Source organism: Symsagittifera roscoffensis, chromosome 6, assembly GCF_963678635.1.
Source record: "Symsagittifera roscoffensis chromosome 6, txSymRosc1.1, whole genome shotgun sequence".
NCBI lineage: Eukaryota > Metazoa > Xenacoelomorpha > Acoela > Convolutidae > Symsagittifera > Symsagittifera roscoffensis.
In genome coordinates, this window is record NC_087067.1 from 31,270,879 (window position 1) to 31,290,801 (window position 19,923).

Consider the following 19,923-nt stretch of genomic DNA (forward strand, 5'->3'; position numbering starts at 1 on the left):
TCAGATAACATTCTGTAGAATTTATGAATGAAAAAATTGCAAATTGCAAACTCGTTATTTCAGAAAATCTTAGAGCCCGCCCTGTTAAGAATAGCAAGAAAAAGTTTTCACCTAAGCTTCAAAAAATTAGATTATTAGCGTACTCCTAAAATAGCCATTTGCGGTCCGGTTTCTCTGCTCGTAAACCAAATTACACACCTTGCCTCTTACTTTTATGAGAAAAAATTGAGTCTGAATGGAAAAAGTAAAATTTTAACTTCTGTTGCTTAACATTTTTTGATTGACATGTGATCTAAAATTTAAACGCTTTTTACAATGTGAGTGATTTTCAGCTACTGCTAACAAAAAAAATGTGTTTAGAAAAACAAAGTACTGCTTATTTGAAGATCAACATTTATCCCCTTTTCAATGCGTTAATCAAAAACTGAAGAATGCATGTACTCCTCATAGAAAAAAACAGGCCGTTGTACTAAGATGTTTTATTGTCAAAATTGTTAATGTTCTTAGCTTGATTGAAACCAAAATTAATCAAACTATTTGAAAAAATATATGTGCTCAGTCCTAAATGAAACATCAAAACAACGTAGAAGTCACGATCGATTTCTACCCCTTTGAGTCTTTTTTAAAGAATGATGGGCAAAATTTAAAAAATCAAATAGCCCAGCACTCCTCGTAATCATTCGCACATATAAGTACATTTGAATGTATGTGCGATTTTTGTTCTACGAAGATTATGGTCACAGGCAAACGCACTCCACCCTCACACACACACACACACACACACACTTCTTCTTACTTCTAGTATACTTCCCGTCATAAATCATTTTCAGTAGATTGATATGATGAGTAATTTGCTCGACTGTTTTCATTTAGAATTGAACTTTGTTCATTTTGTGCGAGCTACCAACTCATTCTTTTTGGCTTCCAATTACAGGTGACATCGACTACTACGACAACTACGGCACTCTGCTGGGTCTTCCCGACCGACTGAGGAATGAAGTGGAGGGCGTGGCAGACAACAGCCCGGATTTTTACCTCACTGCATTCGACTCCTGGATAACAAGTTACAGTGGAGGGGTCGCAAACATCACGACCAGACAAGATGCAACAACAAGTATTTCACATCATGCGTTACAAATGTTGCAAGTGTTTTTTTAATGGTAGATGTAAATAAGATGCAATGAAGATCGCGGGTTACCGCAATGAAGCTAAATTTGGGAGCTTTTCGGAAAATGTGGACCAACATTTTTTAGAGCGCAAACTTTACCTTAAATTTAGCAGAAGTTAGTGAAAATTGTACTTGAAATTGAACTAAGTTCGAGTCAGCCCACAGGGTGCTAAAATTTGAAAACCTCTCTCCGTTGCTTAAAAATCAAACACTGCTCGCATCTAAATTCAGGCTTAAACATTCAATTTTAATGAATTTTATATAGATTATGTGACAATCAATAATCGTTAATTTTTATAACAATATTTAAGTTTCTAAGCAATTTACATCCGATTAAAATAACGATGAGTATATATCATACAAAAAACTGAAGAATGTTTAAAATTATTGGATTATATTAGTTTATAAATACAGTGCTGACTTAAATTATCCGGACAGACTTAAATATTATTATAAAATTAACGATTATTGTCACAGAATTTGTATAATATTCAATTAAGTTTGTGCTCTAGAAAGTGTTGGTCAACATTTTCCGAAAAGCTCCCAAATTTAGCTTTATTGCGATAACCCGCGGTCTTCATTGCAACTTATTAAGATCTACCACAGAAATACCCCTTGCAGATTTTGTGGGAAAAGTTTTGTCTAAAATATGTCACAAACAAAAAACACGGGAAATGTTGAAAAAGTTTTTTTTTAACAAAAAGTTAGGTGTTTTTATAGTAAAAATGACAATTTTTGTCTATCAAACGAAAAATAATAATTCATAAAAATTGTTAGGAAAATTTTCCTTTCTTCAACTTTGTTGGGCCACCTAAGAAGCTCAGTCCAATCATTTTGATGAGGTTTTGTCAAAATTTGATTAAAAGTAATGAACGTACTGAAAATTCTTTAATTGGTCTTGCTGAATTTTTCTTGCTCTTAAGGTTTTGCGTTTTTCCTGATTAAAAAGAAAAGCATAACTTGATCCGTTTTTAGGGTGAAATTTTAAGACCGAATTTTGCACAGCAAAATTGCACCATGTTAATTCATCTGAAAACTTTAAGTAACTTCTTTCCTTATCATCTTTGTCTGAAATTAAAACAAAGTGAGAAAAACGCTTTTTAAAAATCGAGATTTATGCATTTTGTCAGGATACTTTAAATCATACTTTTTGTTTTTTTGTTTTACACGACCAAGTTCCTGTTTGTTTCAATTTCATCGGTTTTTTTTGAAAAAAAATTTTTGTGAAAGCTCATTTGTTTGACTCCGCATAGATATGCATCGATTTTTGGGCATTCAAAAAAATTTTGTCAAAAAACGATAAAAATGAAACATACAGAAATATACAGAAACATACCTGCTAGGCTTTCAAAGTCCGAATATAAGTCGAGCACGTCGGACCGGGATAGATGAATACTGACGCTTGAACTTAGATGCAGGCGAAACAAACACAATTTGCAACCCTGTCAAACCATACTTTATCCCAATTATAGCAGTTAGTTAAATGATTATACAAATCGAGAGATACAGTCAGTTGGTAAATTGGAGTGTTTCAGAACTACCAAACAACCAACCCAACTTCGTTTATCTGTTGAAGTATTACCTGGCCAACGATGGCCAATCATACGCCTCGGAAGTCAACTTCAACGCGGCTCAAGATGATATCACAGTTAGTGCAAGCATTTCGTTTACTCTTATCAAAGTAAAAGCTAACAGCGTCTCAAACTGAATATTTAATAATCATAATAATGATAAATTGTTTTCAAACCAATTATTGTTTCAAACACAAAATTAAGTATACACCTTTAGGTTTAAGTAATTTACCCTTATTACAGGTTGCACTATTTTTTGTCAAATCCGGATTTCCAACAAGAATGGTGGATCTATAATTTTGCAAGGGGCGATGCTTGCAAGCTTTTGAGACAATTTAAAATGCAATTTTTGGCGCATGCTCCCTAGTGAAAGACAAACAATGGTCGTCAGAAATGTACAATTTAGTCATCATTTGAGCTGTTTAGTTCTTCTCAGCAAATCACCATTGGTTAAAAACTACAAACAGGCAATCATGTGGTTTTTCTGGACTGAGAAACGTTGTCGCCTACTGAGCAACGATTACTGATCATCGGTGGGCCTCGAAACTCCAACCCATTTATTCACTGATGAGAATAAAAAATTTAAAGAGTTCTGTGCGTGGTTATTGAGGTGTTTTGCTTCTAGAGTTCGCGCATGTACCTGGTGTTCTCTAAGATGCCCAACTCGGCTAAGAGGATAGACGCTATGGACGGGGCCAGGGACGTGGTGGACTCGATGGGGTTCGGGGACACCAATGCATTCGTCTACTCGGACGCATTCCTCGTCTGGGAAGGTGACAAGGTCAGTACATTAGAACTCAGCTACAACTCCTATTGCGTCCAAGGTCATTTCTAGAGCATTAAAATTGCTCAATTACAGCCACCAAATTGCACAAAAAGCCATTCCAGAAAAGCTGAAGCCTGTCGTAAAATGAAGCGCAAGTAGTAGAAAAAATTGGGTGAGGTTTTCTGTAACGTTGGAAATTTTCAGACTTGAGAAGTTCTATAGCCAGTGGATTCGACTAAAACCTAAATTACTTCACTCCGAGCGCACCTGACTAGTCTTACACTATATGTAGTGTGTTTACTGTGTAGGTGATCTATCTGGAGCTGTTCCGCAACATAGGCATGGCGTTCATTGTGGTATTCCTGGTGTGTATGCTGCTCATCGCCAACATCGCCATAGTGGTCATGGTGCTCTCGTGCGTGGTGTTCACGCTGGTTAGTGAACGATTATTCAACCAATTAGTTCACGTATTTAACAAAAAGTCAGAAAACTTACAACTTTTAGTAGTTTGCCCAAAATGAAAATATCGACAATCAATCAGCCTGCTGTCGATTTTTTTTTTGTTTTCTTGTTGGGGTGGCAAAAAGCTTTTGATTTATTTAGAGTTGAAAATAATCTTTTTTCGGTCGTCTGAAAATGTTGAAACGATGCCGCGTCACAGCGCATGAGGCTTGTTTGCTGGTCGTGAAACTTCAATGCTGTCATATTACTGTATCGCTTTTGATTAAGACTCAGTCAAAAGGCAGTCAATTTTTCCCGTGAATAATCAAGATTCGAATTTTACCATAAATCTCCTTCTATGCTAAGCGAGGCAAAATATGCTTGCATTTTCGTTGACGGATTCATTTTTGTTGACGGACCCTAAAAATTTTCTAAAGGCGCCCTGGGCGCCAATATATACTAACTCTGAGGGTGTAGCGCGCCGAAAAAACGCAATTTTTTTGGTCAAAATTTTCCAAAAAGTGCCTAAAAACGCCCAAAATTTTGCCTGCCGCGCAAAAAATTGGCCAAAACAGGGACTTTTTAGTGCTTTGGGAGAACTCAAAAAATCAATTCGGTCGACCTAAAAAAAGGTCGACAAAAATTTTGAAATTTTTTTGAAAATCCCCACCCCCTTGAGAAAATCCTAGATTTGTATATATAAATATATTTGTTTATGAATGCAGTTTGTGAAATATTTGATTTTGAATACGTATGATATGTTCATATATTAATTTTTAGGTGGATGTGATTGGTTTAATCCACTTCTGGGGAGTGACCATTAACACAGTGTCCACTATCAACCTCATCCTGGCCATAGGTCTGGCAGTGGACTACGCCGCCCACATCGGACACGCATTCATGGCCACCGCCGGATCCCGAAAGAGTGAGTCATGATTACACGCTGTCTCAGTTAGTTCGAGAGTATTTGAACTTCGAGAAAATCACGTAGTTATGACTATGTAGGTGTTGATTCCTACAAAATTTTCTGAATATTTTTTGTAGTTGTAGCTCAAGTGGCAAAACTTAAACCTAAATATCGGAATAATAACTGCAGATGTACAAATTTTCATCGGAGAAGAAATAGATGTTCAAACTTTCATCGGAGAAGAAATAGATGCTCAAATTTTCATCGAAGTAAACTCGAAGTAAACATCGGAGAAGAAATACTCATCAATTACGACCTGGAGTATGAATCAAATCTCACCAATGTTAAATTATAAGTGATGCCAATACTTTTGTTTGTGCGTAGCCCGTACCCGCACCGCTCTCACGGAGATTGGACCGGCAGTGTTCAGTGGAGGCTTCAGTACGTTCCTCGCATTCGCTCCCCTTGCTATATCAACTTCATTCGTCTTCGAGACATTCTTTAAGGTAATCAACACTCACCATCTAGATCTTTCAAAATGTGTGTCTTCCATGGGGAACAGATATGAGGTTGTAATAGGGTTTTTAAATTCACATGCCAATTGTTATGAAAATCGCAAGTGAATAAAAAACCTAATTACAACCTCATAAACGACATAATTTATATAGAATCTCGTAAAATCAACGTTAATGCCGCTGAATTGCGTATAAAAAATGAGGGGTGGACCATTAAAAACCTCTTTTCACCTTGATTATTTGGATCTCTATAACTATATCCCCCTTTTGCATAAAGGGGAGAGATTCGCTACTAGGTATAAAATTCTAATACGCTTGATTTATTTCATTATAGGTGAAGGGGTATTCGTTACTAGGTACCCGAGGGGGATATAGTTAAAGAGACCCGATTTTTTCCAGATTTTCTTCCTGGTCTGTGTGCTGGGCTTGTACCATGGGTTGATCTACCTTCCGGTGATGATGAGCTGGCTGGGTCCCGCGCCCTATTCCAGTGCCCATAAGCCAGGCCACGATGACTCATCGGAGCTAGGGGGAGAAGGAAGAGGAGGAGAAGTAGGAGGAAGAGGGGCAGACAAGGTAAAGAAATCAGAGAATGAAGAATGGACTAACGTGGTACGCTTATACCTTCATGCTTGCCCATCATTCCACATGTATTAGCATTGCATTCCACTCACTTTCAATACATTCACACTAATTTTAACCATTTTCACTCACGACAAAGTATTCCATCGTATGATCGAAACTACACATACAACTCTAACGGCTGTTGTGTCCGCCTCTCAATCTTGCGGTTGATGAATCAAAAAACCATTAGTATTCATACTTTTTTCTCATAAATAATTGACCCTCTGAAAAAAATTGGAGTCTTAGAGCACTGGCTCTCGAAAAAAAATCCAATTTAAAATTGGTTAAAAAAGTTCGAAAAAATTTCAAGATTTTTTGTTACTTAGAATAAAAACAAATAAAATCTTAGAAAAATGTGAGTTCTTTTTACCCGATGTCAGCAATCACAAAACGGGGGTAATTTTTTGAGTCAACAGTTCTGGAAAAAAAAACTTTGAATGCCGAAAGCATAAACTTTTTCATTGAACAGAAAAAACGAAAAGTAAGCTAATTTCTGAGGGCTGACAATGTTTTTCTTCTCCGTTCTATCGTTGTACTCTTTTATTATGTCTTCTGTTTTCCTTTCTTCATGAATCTTTATCAAAAACCAACACCGTTTGCTCTCTCAGGTTTCAGCTGCCCAGAACATCACTACCCCTGGTCCAGTTTGCATTACTGCACAGATGGATTTTGTATTAGCATTCATTCAGAGTCGGTGAACGTAGTTCAGACTCTTATATAGTTCATGATGATTCTTTTCAGGAAAAGTTTAAATACGTGTTTAGGCTCAAATTTTTTTCGTGGTTTTTATTTACAATCGTGGTATTATTTTTTGTTTTACGTGGCTTACGATTGTGAATTTTTTAAATTTAAAATGGTATTTTTTGTTCTAAGTTTACCTACTTTTCTCAGTTAAAAAAGGCAACCTCCACTATCGAACAGCAAAAGCGTAAAGGTCACGAAAAACAAATTCGACTTCTAGTTTCGAAAGTGGAATTTAATTTTCAGATTTCCCAGCGAAATAAACATTTTTCATATTAATTCACTTTTCTCAAATTGAGTTAATTTTTTATAAAAAAAATTAATCAAAAAATGTTTTTGATAATCAAATAGCTTGAAGGCCATATTTTTTTATTTGAATTTCGAAAGGTGAACTTTTTTTCAAAAAAAACAAGTCAGTAATTTTTTTCTGTCTCTTGCTTTTAAGGCTTTTTTTCTGACTGTCTCTTGTCTTTGTTGTTTGAAATTCCGGTAAAATAATGAAAATACTCACTGAACTTGCGCGTTTTTTTTTTGATACTCACTGAACTTGCAATTTGATGTTTCAGTTCTTTTTAAGTTCCACTAAACTTTATGGGCCAAAAAACAAGTAAATTACGCGCTCTTACTATGAAAGTGCACATGTCAGGAAATAGACGTGAATAATTTTTTGTTTCAAAAATTGATTTTATCAATTGGAGTCAATGAAAGCAGTCAATTATATAGAAACTTGTCAACAATTTGTTTCGTGAAAAGCAAGGAGCTTTAAAGTCATACATTGTTTACTTTGAAGTCAGTTTTTTTAAAAGTGATGAACGTAGTGAATACTCTTATATAGGTCTTGCTGACGTTTTTTGTTTGTTTTTCCTCGAGAAAAACTCTTAAAACTTGTTCAGGCTAACTTTTGATTTTTCGCGGTTTTACTTGTGATCACTTTTTTAGTTCAGTGCATTTCCATCATTAAAAGGATGGCAATTTTTGAAAAAGCCAAAAAAAAATGGCAAATGGAAATTAATTATCATATTTTTCAGTGAAATAAAAGTTTTACCTATTGATCCAGTTTTCTCCAATTGGAATAGTTTTTAAAAAAAAGTGTCAATCATGTGTTGTTCTATAAATTCGAAGAGCTTCAAGGCTATCTATGAGTTTTTGGAATTTAAAAAATTGAAAATTTTTGAAAGAACAAGTCTTTTTTCCGTTTTTTTTTCAAATGTCTGTTGGCTCTGCATACATTTCCCAGCGGAAAGAAAACTGTTTTTTGGCCCAAATTTCACTACTTGAATTATTTTTATTTTAAAAAAATGCTTTTTGCACAAATTAATTGAGTATAAAATACTTGAATGTCATGGAATTTACATGGAATTCGAAAATTGAAGAAATGATCAAAATTTTCAAAGAATTTTTGTTCATTTTGAATTATTAAAATTTTTTCATGATTTCATTGATAATTATTTTTAACTCGAATTGGAGCTATCATGACAAACAACAAGGCGCAAGGAGAACTGATAAAATTGCGCCGCTCACCGGACACTATACTTTGGTCGACAACAGTAAGACAAAGACAAAGTTCAACCGTATTAGCTGGCGGTAACAGTTTTTCTTTCAATTAAGCTTCAATTTCACCAACTATCTATATTTATGGAAGTTTGATCAGAGTCATGAACGTAGCGCATACTCTTATATAAGTGTCGATGATTTTGTTCTTTTTTTTCAATATGACTTTTGCGGTTTGACGTTTCTTTTTTGATTATGATTAAATTCATTTCACTCCCTTTGTTAAAAGGAAGGAAGACTTCACCATTCTAAAAAGAGTAAAATTCACAAAAATGTGCTCAACTTCTAGTTTCGAAAATGGAATTTGGTTTTTAGATTTCTTAGCAAAATAAAAAACTACCAATTGATATCCAGTTTTATCAAATTGGGTTACTTTCATCAACCAAATGCTAGCCATGAACTGTCTTAGAAAGTGAAGGAGCTTCAAGGGCATCTTTTTTTGAAAATCCAACGGTAAGATTTTCGAAAAAAAACAATCAGTCTACTTGCTTGCTTGCTTTTAATTTCTGCTTACTTGCTTTCATTGACTTTGTAGTAGTTAGAACATAGTTGAAAGATGCCCGAGGGAAAAAGAGCCCGGCCTGAGGGCACGAAGTACCCGATGGCGGCTATTTTGTTCGAGGCCATCCTAACTATGTTCTAACTGTTGAAGTGTGTTTTTGCTCTTTCTGTTTGTTTTGGAGGACAGAGACGAATATTTTAATTAAAAGTAAATTTGAGAGTACAGTTTGTGGGGTTAATAATCACAATTCGTACTCGTACTTAGAGTCAATGATTTCTTCGATTCACCTTTTTCAATTGTTATAATTGTGCTTTTTTCAAAAATGAAGTCTCGTTTCCACTTGATTGTTGGCTATGCTTTGTCCCTGCGATGTTTTGCGCTTTTGTGCTTGCTATATTTATTTTTTACGGGCGCAATATTGTATTGGACAAATTTTGTAGGTTTCAAGGAACGTAGTTCAGACTCTTATATATATTAAGATGACTTTTCTGTTCTTTTTTTTTTCAAAAAAACTCAAGAATTTGTTCAGGCTCAAATATACTTGTTTGAGGTTGAATCAAAATTCTTTGTTCAATTTAGTTCATTTCCTATTTAAGGCCACTAAGGAGCTTTAAAACCGTCTATTTTTTTGCTCAATCATTTGAAAGTTGAGATTTTTTTTAATTAAAAGTCAGTATTTGTATTTTTTGTGTTTATTAGCGTTCATTGACTCTTTTTCAAATGTCTGTTGGCTATGCTTACTTTTTATAAACAGCGAAAATAGTGAAAAGTTCAACATATAATTTTTCATTGCACAGAAAAAGAAAAAAGTAAGCAATTTTCTTCAACTGAACAATGTTTTCCTTCTGTTTTGTTAGTTATACTCTTTAATCATGTCTTCTGCTTTCTTTTCTTCTTAAATAAAACGTAACCAATACTAGCTGCGCTTACTCTTTATCGTTTCTCAGACGCCTAATAAACTCTAGATTGGAGTTTTCCGTTTTGTGTTATTGCGGGAAGTAATTTTCTGCAGGCTATGATTTTTGATTTTTGTTTAACATCACATTTGAAGGTGCATATACAAAACAGTCCCATTCAAATTAGTCAAATACAAAATACTCCGAAAAATCATGTAATGACGGAAAAAAACAGTCCAATACAAAACAGTCCGGTTTAAGGCCTGCCAGCTTGTCAAAACAATTATTAATTGGGACTGTTTTTAGGACTGTTTTGTATCGGATTGTTTTTTCGTTCATTTTCATACTTTTCCGGACTGTTTTGTATTGAACTGTTTTGTATGGGACTGTTTTGTACAGACACGCATTTGAACTATCAAGGCTAGCAAGAAGTCGCAAGGAGATCATCTATTAAATTCTTTTGCTTAAGTTTTACTTTTTGATCCAGTTTTCTCAAATTGGGTTCATATTACCAATTTAAGTTACATATTCCCCAGCGGAATAAAAAATTTATCTATTGATCCATTTTTTTTTCACTTTGGGTTCATTTTTTCTTAAATGTCAATCATAAATTGTCTTGAAATTAGAAGAGTTTTGAGGTTATATATTTTTCTTCGAAATTTTTTTCCAACAACCAACGTTACGAGGCCAAACTTTGCATTTTGTGCATTGTAAGCGGATTCCGCGACAAGGACGCCCCCTTTGTTCTTCTTTTGTTCTTTCATTTTCTTTGACCGTTCCGACAAAATTTAAACGTGTTTAAAGACTTGTCTCTGGAATCCAGGAACATACAAAATTGTGCTCCTATCCAGTGCACAGTTTCGCCTCGTAATGAACTCATTTCTTTTCTATTCCTTTGTGTTTATGACTCTTTTTTAACTGTCTGTTGGCTATCTTTTTTTCTGGCTCAGATATATTTGGTTCTTGAATCAAAAAGTTGTTTTGGAGCAATTCTGACGACATTGAACATTGCTGTTCAAATTCTTGAAAAAAATAACATAACATTTATAGCACAAATTGTGAGAATGGTAGGATAAACAATTGTGGACCGCTCTAAAATAGACAACTTCGCCTTGGTTACTTCAGCTAAGAAAAAAAACATTTTTACCAAAAAAAATTGCACTTTTCCGGCGCGTGCACCTCCCTCAAAGTTAGCATATTTTGGCGCCAAAGGCGCCTTTAGAAAAATTTTAGGGACTGTTGCCAAAAATGGATTCCTCATAATAGTACAAAGGGGTGTCGAATCCCTGAGGGAGGCGGGAACCCGTCATTACCCCTAAATCCGCCCCTGCTTACAGTGGTTTTCTTATTCAGCCAATTTCCGACATTTTGAAAAAGCAATTTTTTGCAGTTTTTATGCCATCTCAAAGATATTGCTGTTTTGAGCTCAAATCCAGAAAAATTTATCGGCCAACAAAAAAACTCGTATCAGAGCAAAGCCTTGATTGTTCCGATTGCATTTTAATTTATATGGAGTAGTTCAAAGGAGATTATTTGATGAAATTTTCAGAAAAAAAAGAAAAAAAATTCAAAAACTCTGATATTTCAAAATCTCGCTTTATAAAGTCAAAATGATATAATTTGCATATAACAAGTATTAAATAGACTAAACAGCATCCCTTACTCCAATTTCTAGAACGAAAAAAAACTGATCGTATATCAGGGCAAAGCCTTAAATGTTGGGACTGGCCTTTAATCCATATCGAATACTTTTTGGGAAAAAATATTGAAAAACTATAAATTTTGTGGAAAATCAATGACCAAAAAATAAAAATTAAGTCGGGCAAAAAAATATGACCAATTAAATAGCCTCAATTCAATTTAGAACGCTTTTGTTTCGCGGGATAATGCAACACGCAAACATATTTGACACGCAAAAATATTTTGCATTAATCTTTCAGTATTCTGAAAAAATCCTCAAATTGCGCATAAATTAGCCCAGAGCAAGGCCAAATTGGCAATTTTCAAACTCCCAGAACTTTGCAAAAATTGGTTGGAGGTAAAATATCTGTATATAATTGATTTCAGGGAGTCGATATCTTTAATAGGGTATATTTTTTTTGTCAAAAACTAGTATTTCGATCGCCGAAAACTGACTGAATAAATATATCAACTCAAGCATAAATATTCCTTTTTCTTCGTAAGTCGGAACAACTAAATCTCCGCTTACGCGTAATAAACAAAATACATCTTGTTGACAGCAATCATTGAATGAAAGACAACCATTCAAGACTACAATATCTTTATTGATACCACCCCGAGCACAAATTTTCCGTCATGATCTTCCAGAATAGTCAAAACAATAGTATTGAAGTTCCTATAAAGTATTTTTGCTTTCCGTTTGTTTTTAATTTTCCATCAAATTTGATAAAAATATTCTTTAAATCTAAATCTAATTTTGTGGCTTCGTCCAAATACTTAAAATCAAAGCTGTGCATGTATTAGGCAGATGATATGGAAATTTCAGGTTTTTCTGGTTTTTACAAATTACATAATTTAGTCAGGGCAGTGATTTTTTCACGGAGAAAAAACGAATCTTTGTTGAGCTTGCTTACTTCTATTTTCGGCGTTTTTCATGGGAATTGCGAAAACAGCATTGTTGTTGATGCAATAAGCGGGAAAGAATTGTTTGTTTTTGTTTGCTTATTTCTGAATAGCTGAACCAAAAAGCTCGCTTTAGATGGAACTGAGCTCTAAAGAGCTGAGACAGAGTAAAACAGACAGAAAGAAATCAGTAACATGGAATGGCAGCCCGGAAGCAATTAAGGGTGCTAATCAAGGGCCCAGATCTAGGCCCACTTCCCCGGGCCAAGTGGTACCAATGTGCCAATTAGACGTACTTCAGACACGTTGAACTAAAAATAGTAAAATACATGTCACAGCATAGACATCTCAGTTTCCTCACCTTAGATATGGATGATAGATATTAATTGATAGAATAGATCTGTTTCTGTGTGACAATAGATGTAGGTTTTGGGTTTTCGGAGTTGTTTTTGCCGTTTCTTTTTTCATAGAGCCGTTTTATAAGCTGAACATTTAACCACATAGCCATGTTGATTTTTTTATTCTAAGTATTTACGATTTTTGGCTGCACTTTTTCTAAGGAGCGTGAGAATTTATCGAAAAAGTTTTTAAAGAATCATTTAATAACCAATTTTTTACTATATAATTGCTTTTATCATAAGCTCAATGACGGCTGGCTATCAAATTAGTTCAGATGTCGTTTTTATTGGATTTTTCCTCTAAAATATTCTATGAAAAATGAATTGTGAACTTAGGCGAGGTTCACCATTATTAGTCTTGATCGATTATGGTAACGTTAAGCAAACATCATTAATTATGGAGGCGAATATTCAAAGGACAGGTGGAATTTTAGTTTAATATGATCATTCCTCGAGCGTCTTTCTAAACTTGAGACAGTTTCAAATTTCTTCGGCTAAACAAGTTGTTTGTGAGCCAAAACTGCATTTAGAAATAATAATTAGTCTCAGCATGTTACTGAAAAACCAGAACTACAGCGCTGGACTATAGCACAAAAATAGTCATGGCAAATTGATTAAAAAAAGCCCAGACAATTTTCTTCACAAAGAACTGCCAACTGGGTGGGGTTACATTTTGGTCCGAGACAACCATCCATGCGTATCATTCCTTCCTTAGGTTTAGTGTGTCAGTCTTTTTAGCTCATATCTCTTTCATTTGTAGTAACTCCAATTTGTGCGTCATTTTTAACCCTGGTTAATTTTTCAGGTCAACGACAAGCCATTGAGTGCTCAGAATCCAGTTCTAGCTGGTGACAAGAACCAAGTGCACAAAACAGAAGTGACCAGAATGTAGAATGGAACAAACAACAACAACACAACAATAACACCTGTCACTAAACACTGTGAAATGTTACGATTGGACCTAGTCGCGGTCTTGATCTTGATCAATCTCAAATTTTATAGCTTTCGACGCTGAAATTTCGAAGCAATTCTACTTCTTAGCAAATGTAGCAAAACCCATATTGATAAAATCTCCGCAATTTTCAGTGACTATCAGCTAAATTTTTTCATCCGAATCTTAATTTAGCTTCAAGTACGAATGCAAATTCTTACATTTTCCAAATGCTTGAAGGCAAAAAAAATATATATTTATTCTTGTATGTTTTTGCACTGGAGTTTTTCTAAATATGGGCTAACTGAATTATTTTTCTATTCGTTCATGAATTGTATGTTATCTTCTAACACACCCCTTTGTAAACATGTAAAGAATATAGCTTTCTGAGTAAAAAAAAAGTTAATTTCCTATAAAATTGTTTTGGACTAGAAACTGAATGAAACTATGCTGCAAAAGAGAAGTTTTTCCACTCCAAGAAAAAGTACTCAGAAATACCAATGAAAAGTTTCGATTTGCCCTTATGTTGGGCCTCTGCCACAAAACTTTGTGCAAACTCAGAAACAGAAGAATAATCATATGCCCGAGTCGATATTTTTCACCTAATTTGATGCAAGATTTGAGCGGTTTGAGCGGTTTTTTAGACAATTGCGCTCAGAATCTTGTTTCATTTGAGCGGTTTAAGCAAATTTTGAACGGTTTATCTAAAAAAAACCGCTCAAAAACCGCGCAAGATTTGAACGGATTTGAGCGGTTTATCTAAAAAAAAACGCTCAAAAACCGCTCAAATCTTGCGCGGTTTTTGACGGTTTTTTTTTAGATAAACCGCTCAAAAACCGTTCAAATCTTGCGCGGTTTTTGAGTGTTTTTTTTTAGATAAACCGTTCAAAACCGCTCAAACCGCTCATTTTGAAGCAAGAATTTGAGCGCAATCGTCTAAAAAAACCGCTCAAACCGCTCATTTTGAAGCAAGAATTTGAGCGCAATCGTCTAAAAAAACCGCTCAAACCGCTCATTTTGAAGCAAGATTTTGAGCGCACATACGTACATACATAGATATATACAAAGATACATACATCTATACACACATACATACATACATACATACATACATACATACATACATACATACATACATACATACATACATACATACATACATACATACATACATACATACATACATACATACATACATACATACATACATACATACATACATACATACATACATACATACATACATACATACATACATACATACATACATACATACATACATACATACATACATACATACATACATACATACATACATACATACATACATACATACATACATACATACATACATACATACATACATACATACATACATACATACATACATACATACATACATACATACATACATACATACATACATACATACATACATACATACATACATACATACATACATACATACATACATACATACATACATACATACATACATACATACATACATACATACATACATACATACATACATACATACATACATACATACATACATACATACATACATACATACATACATACATACATACATACATACATACATACATACATACATACATACATACATACATACATACATACATACATACATACATACATACATACATACATACATACATACATACATACATACATACATACATACATACATACATACATACATACATACATACATACATACATACATACATACATACATACATACATACATACATACATACATACATACATACATACATACATACATACATACATACATACATACATACATACATACATACATACATACATACATACATACATACATACATACATACATACATACATACATACATACATACATACATACATACATACATACATACATACATACATACATACATACATACATACATACATACATACATACATACATACATACATACATACATACATACATACATACATACATACATACATACATACATACATACATACATACATACATACATACATACATACATACATACATACATACATACATACATACATACATACATACATACATACATACATACATACATACATACATACATACATACATACATACATACATACATACATACATACATACATACATACATACATACATACATACATACATACATACATACATACATACATACATACATACATACATACATACATACATACATACATACATACATACATACATACATACATACATACATACATACATACATACATACATACATACATACATACATACATACATACATACATACATACATACATACATACATACATACATACATACATACATACATACATACATACATACATACATACATACATACATACATACATACATACATACATACATACATACATACATACATACATACATACATACATACATACATACATACATACATACATACATACATACATACATACATACATACATACATACATACATACATACATACATACATACATACATACATACATACATACATACATACATACATACATACATACATACATACATACATACATACATACATACATACATACATACATACATACATACATACATACATACATACATACATACATACATACATACATACATACATACATACATACATACATACATACATACATACATACATACATACATACATACATACATACATACATACATACATACATACATACATACATACATACATACATACATACATACATACATACATACATACATACATACATACATACATACATACATACATACATACATACATACATACATACATACATACATACATACATACATACATACATACATACATACATACATACATACATACATACATACATACATACATACATACATACATACATACATACATACATACATACATACATACATACATACATACATACATACATACATACATACATACATACATACATACATACATACATACATACATACATACATACATACATACATACATACATACATACATACATACATACATACATACATACATACATACATACATACATACATACATACATACATACATACATACATACATACATACATACATACATACATACATACATACATACATACATACATACATACATACATACATACATACATACATACATACATACATACATACATACATACATACATACATACATACATACATACATACATACATACATACATACATACATACATACATACATACATACATACATACATACATACATACATACATACATACATACATACATACATACATACATACATACATACATACATACATACATACATACATACATACATACATACATACATACATACATACATACATACATACATACATACATACATACATACATACATACATACATACATACATACATACATACATACATACATACATACATACATACATACATACATACATACATACATACATACATACATACATACATACATACATACATACATACATACATACATACATACATACATACATACATACATACATACATACATACATACATACATACATACATACATACATACATACATACATACATACATACATACATACATACATACATACATACATACATACATACATACATACATACATACATACATACATACATACATACATACATACATACATACATACATACATACATACATACATACATACATACATACATACATACATACATACATACATACATACATACATACATACATACATACATACATACATACATACATACATACATACATACATACATACATACATACATACATACATACATACATACATACATACATACATACATACATACATACATACATACATACATACATACATACATACATACATACATACATACATACATACATACATACATACATACATACATACATACATACATACATACATACATACATACATACATACATACATACATACATACATACATACATACATACATACATACATACATACATACATACATACATACATACATACATACATACATACATACATACATACATACATACATACATACATACATACATACATACATACATACATACATACATACATACATACATACATACATACATACATACATACATACATACATACATACATACATACATACATACATACATACATACATACATACATACATACATACATACATACATACATACATACATACATACATACATACATACATACATACATACATACATACATACATACATACATACATACATACATACATACATACATACATACATACATACATACATACATACATACATACATACATACATACATACATACATACATACATACATACATACATACATACATACATACATACATACATACATACATACATACATACATACATACATACATACATACATACATACATACATACATACATACATACATACATACATACATACATACATACATACATACATACATACATACATACATACATACATACATACATACATACATACATACATACATACATACATACATACATACATACATACATACATACATACATACATACATACATACATACATACATACATACATACATACATACATACATACATACATACATACATACATACATACATACATACATACATACATACATACATACATACATACATACATACATACATACATACATACATACATACATACATACATACATACATACATACATACATACATACATACATACATACATACATACATACATACATACATACATACATACATACATACATACATACATACATACATACATACATACATACATACATACATACATACATACATACATACATACATACATACATACATACATACATACATACATACATACATACATACATACATACATACATACATACATACATACATACATACATACATACATACATACATACATACATACATACATACATACATACATACATACATACATACATACATACATACATACATACATACATACATACATACATACATACATACATACATACATACATACATACATACATACATACATACATACATACATACATACATACATACATACATACATACATACATACATACATACATACATACATACATACATACATACATACATACATACATACATACATACATACATACATACATACATACATACATACATACATACATACATACATACATACATACATACATACATACATACATACATACATACATACATACATACATACATACATACATACATACATACATACATACATACATACATACATACATACATACATACATACATACATACATACATACATACATACATACATACATACATACATACATACATACATACATACATACATACATACATACATACATACATACATACATACATACATACATACATACATACATACATACATACATACATACATACATACATACATACATACATACATACATACATACATACATACATACATACATACATACATACATACATACATACATACATACATACATACATACATACATACATACATACATACATACATACATACATACATACATACATACATACATACATACATACATACATACATACATACATACATACATACATACATACATACATACATACATACATACATACATACATACATACATACATACATACATACATACATACATACATACATACATACATACATACATACATACATACATACATACATACATACATACATACATACATACATACATACATACATACATACATACATACATACATACATACATACATACATACATACATACATACATACATACATACATACATACATACATACATACATACATACATACATACATACATACATACATACATACATACATACATACATACATACATACATACATACATACATACATACATACATACATACATACATACATACATACATACATACATACATACATACATACATACATACATACATACATACATACATACATACATACATACATACATACATACATACATACATACATACATACATACATACATACATACATACATACATACATACATACATACATACATACATACATACATACATACATACATACATACATACA

General features: G+C 32.1%; 2 protein-coding genes across 8 annotated transcripts in view; both read left to right on the top strand.

Moving 5' to 3' along the window:
• Positions 1–13,799, top strand: part of LOC134848906 (protein patched homolog 1-like) — a 34,800-nt gene extending 21,001 nt beyond the window's left edge. For 3 of the 6 annotated variants that reach the window (XM_063866451.1, XM_063866449.1, XM_063866450.1), the window contains exons 12-20: positions 935–1,114; positions 2,704–2,816; positions 3,365–3,520; positions 3,814–3,939; positions 4,727–4,871; positions 5,238–5,359; positions 5,768–5,980; positions 12,402–12,585; positions 13,469–13,799. In XM_063866451.1, coding sequence (XP_063722521.1) covers positions 935–1,114; positions 2,704–2,816; positions 3,365–3,520; positions 3,814–3,939; positions 4,727–4,871; positions 5,238–5,359; positions 5,768–5,980; positions 12,402–12,575 — 1,229 coding nt within the window. In that variant the 3' untranslated portion in view covers positions 12,576–12,585; positions 13,469–13,799. The remainder of the gene's footprint in view (positions 1–934; positions 1,115–2,703; positions 2,817–3,364; positions 3,521–3,813; positions 3,940–4,726; positions 4,872–5,237; positions 5,360–5,767; positions 5,981–12,401; positions 12,586–13,468) is intronic. The other 3 variants (XM_063866452.1, XM_063866453.1, XM_063866454.1) reach the window with 3 other exon arrangements.
• Positions 1–19,923, top strand: part of LOC134848911 (protein SET-like) — a 229,324-nt gene that overhangs the window by 47,687 nt on the left and 161,714 nt on the right. The window contains exon 1 of one of the 2 annotated variants that reach the window (XM_063866465.1): positions 1,759–1,762. The exons of the other annotated variant lie outside the window; for it this stretch is intronic. The gene's annotated coding sequence lies outside the window, so the exon portion shown is untranslated. Of the gene's footprint in view, positions 1–1,758; positions 1,763–19,923 lie in introns of those variants that run through there. 2 annotated transcript variants of the gene reach the window in all.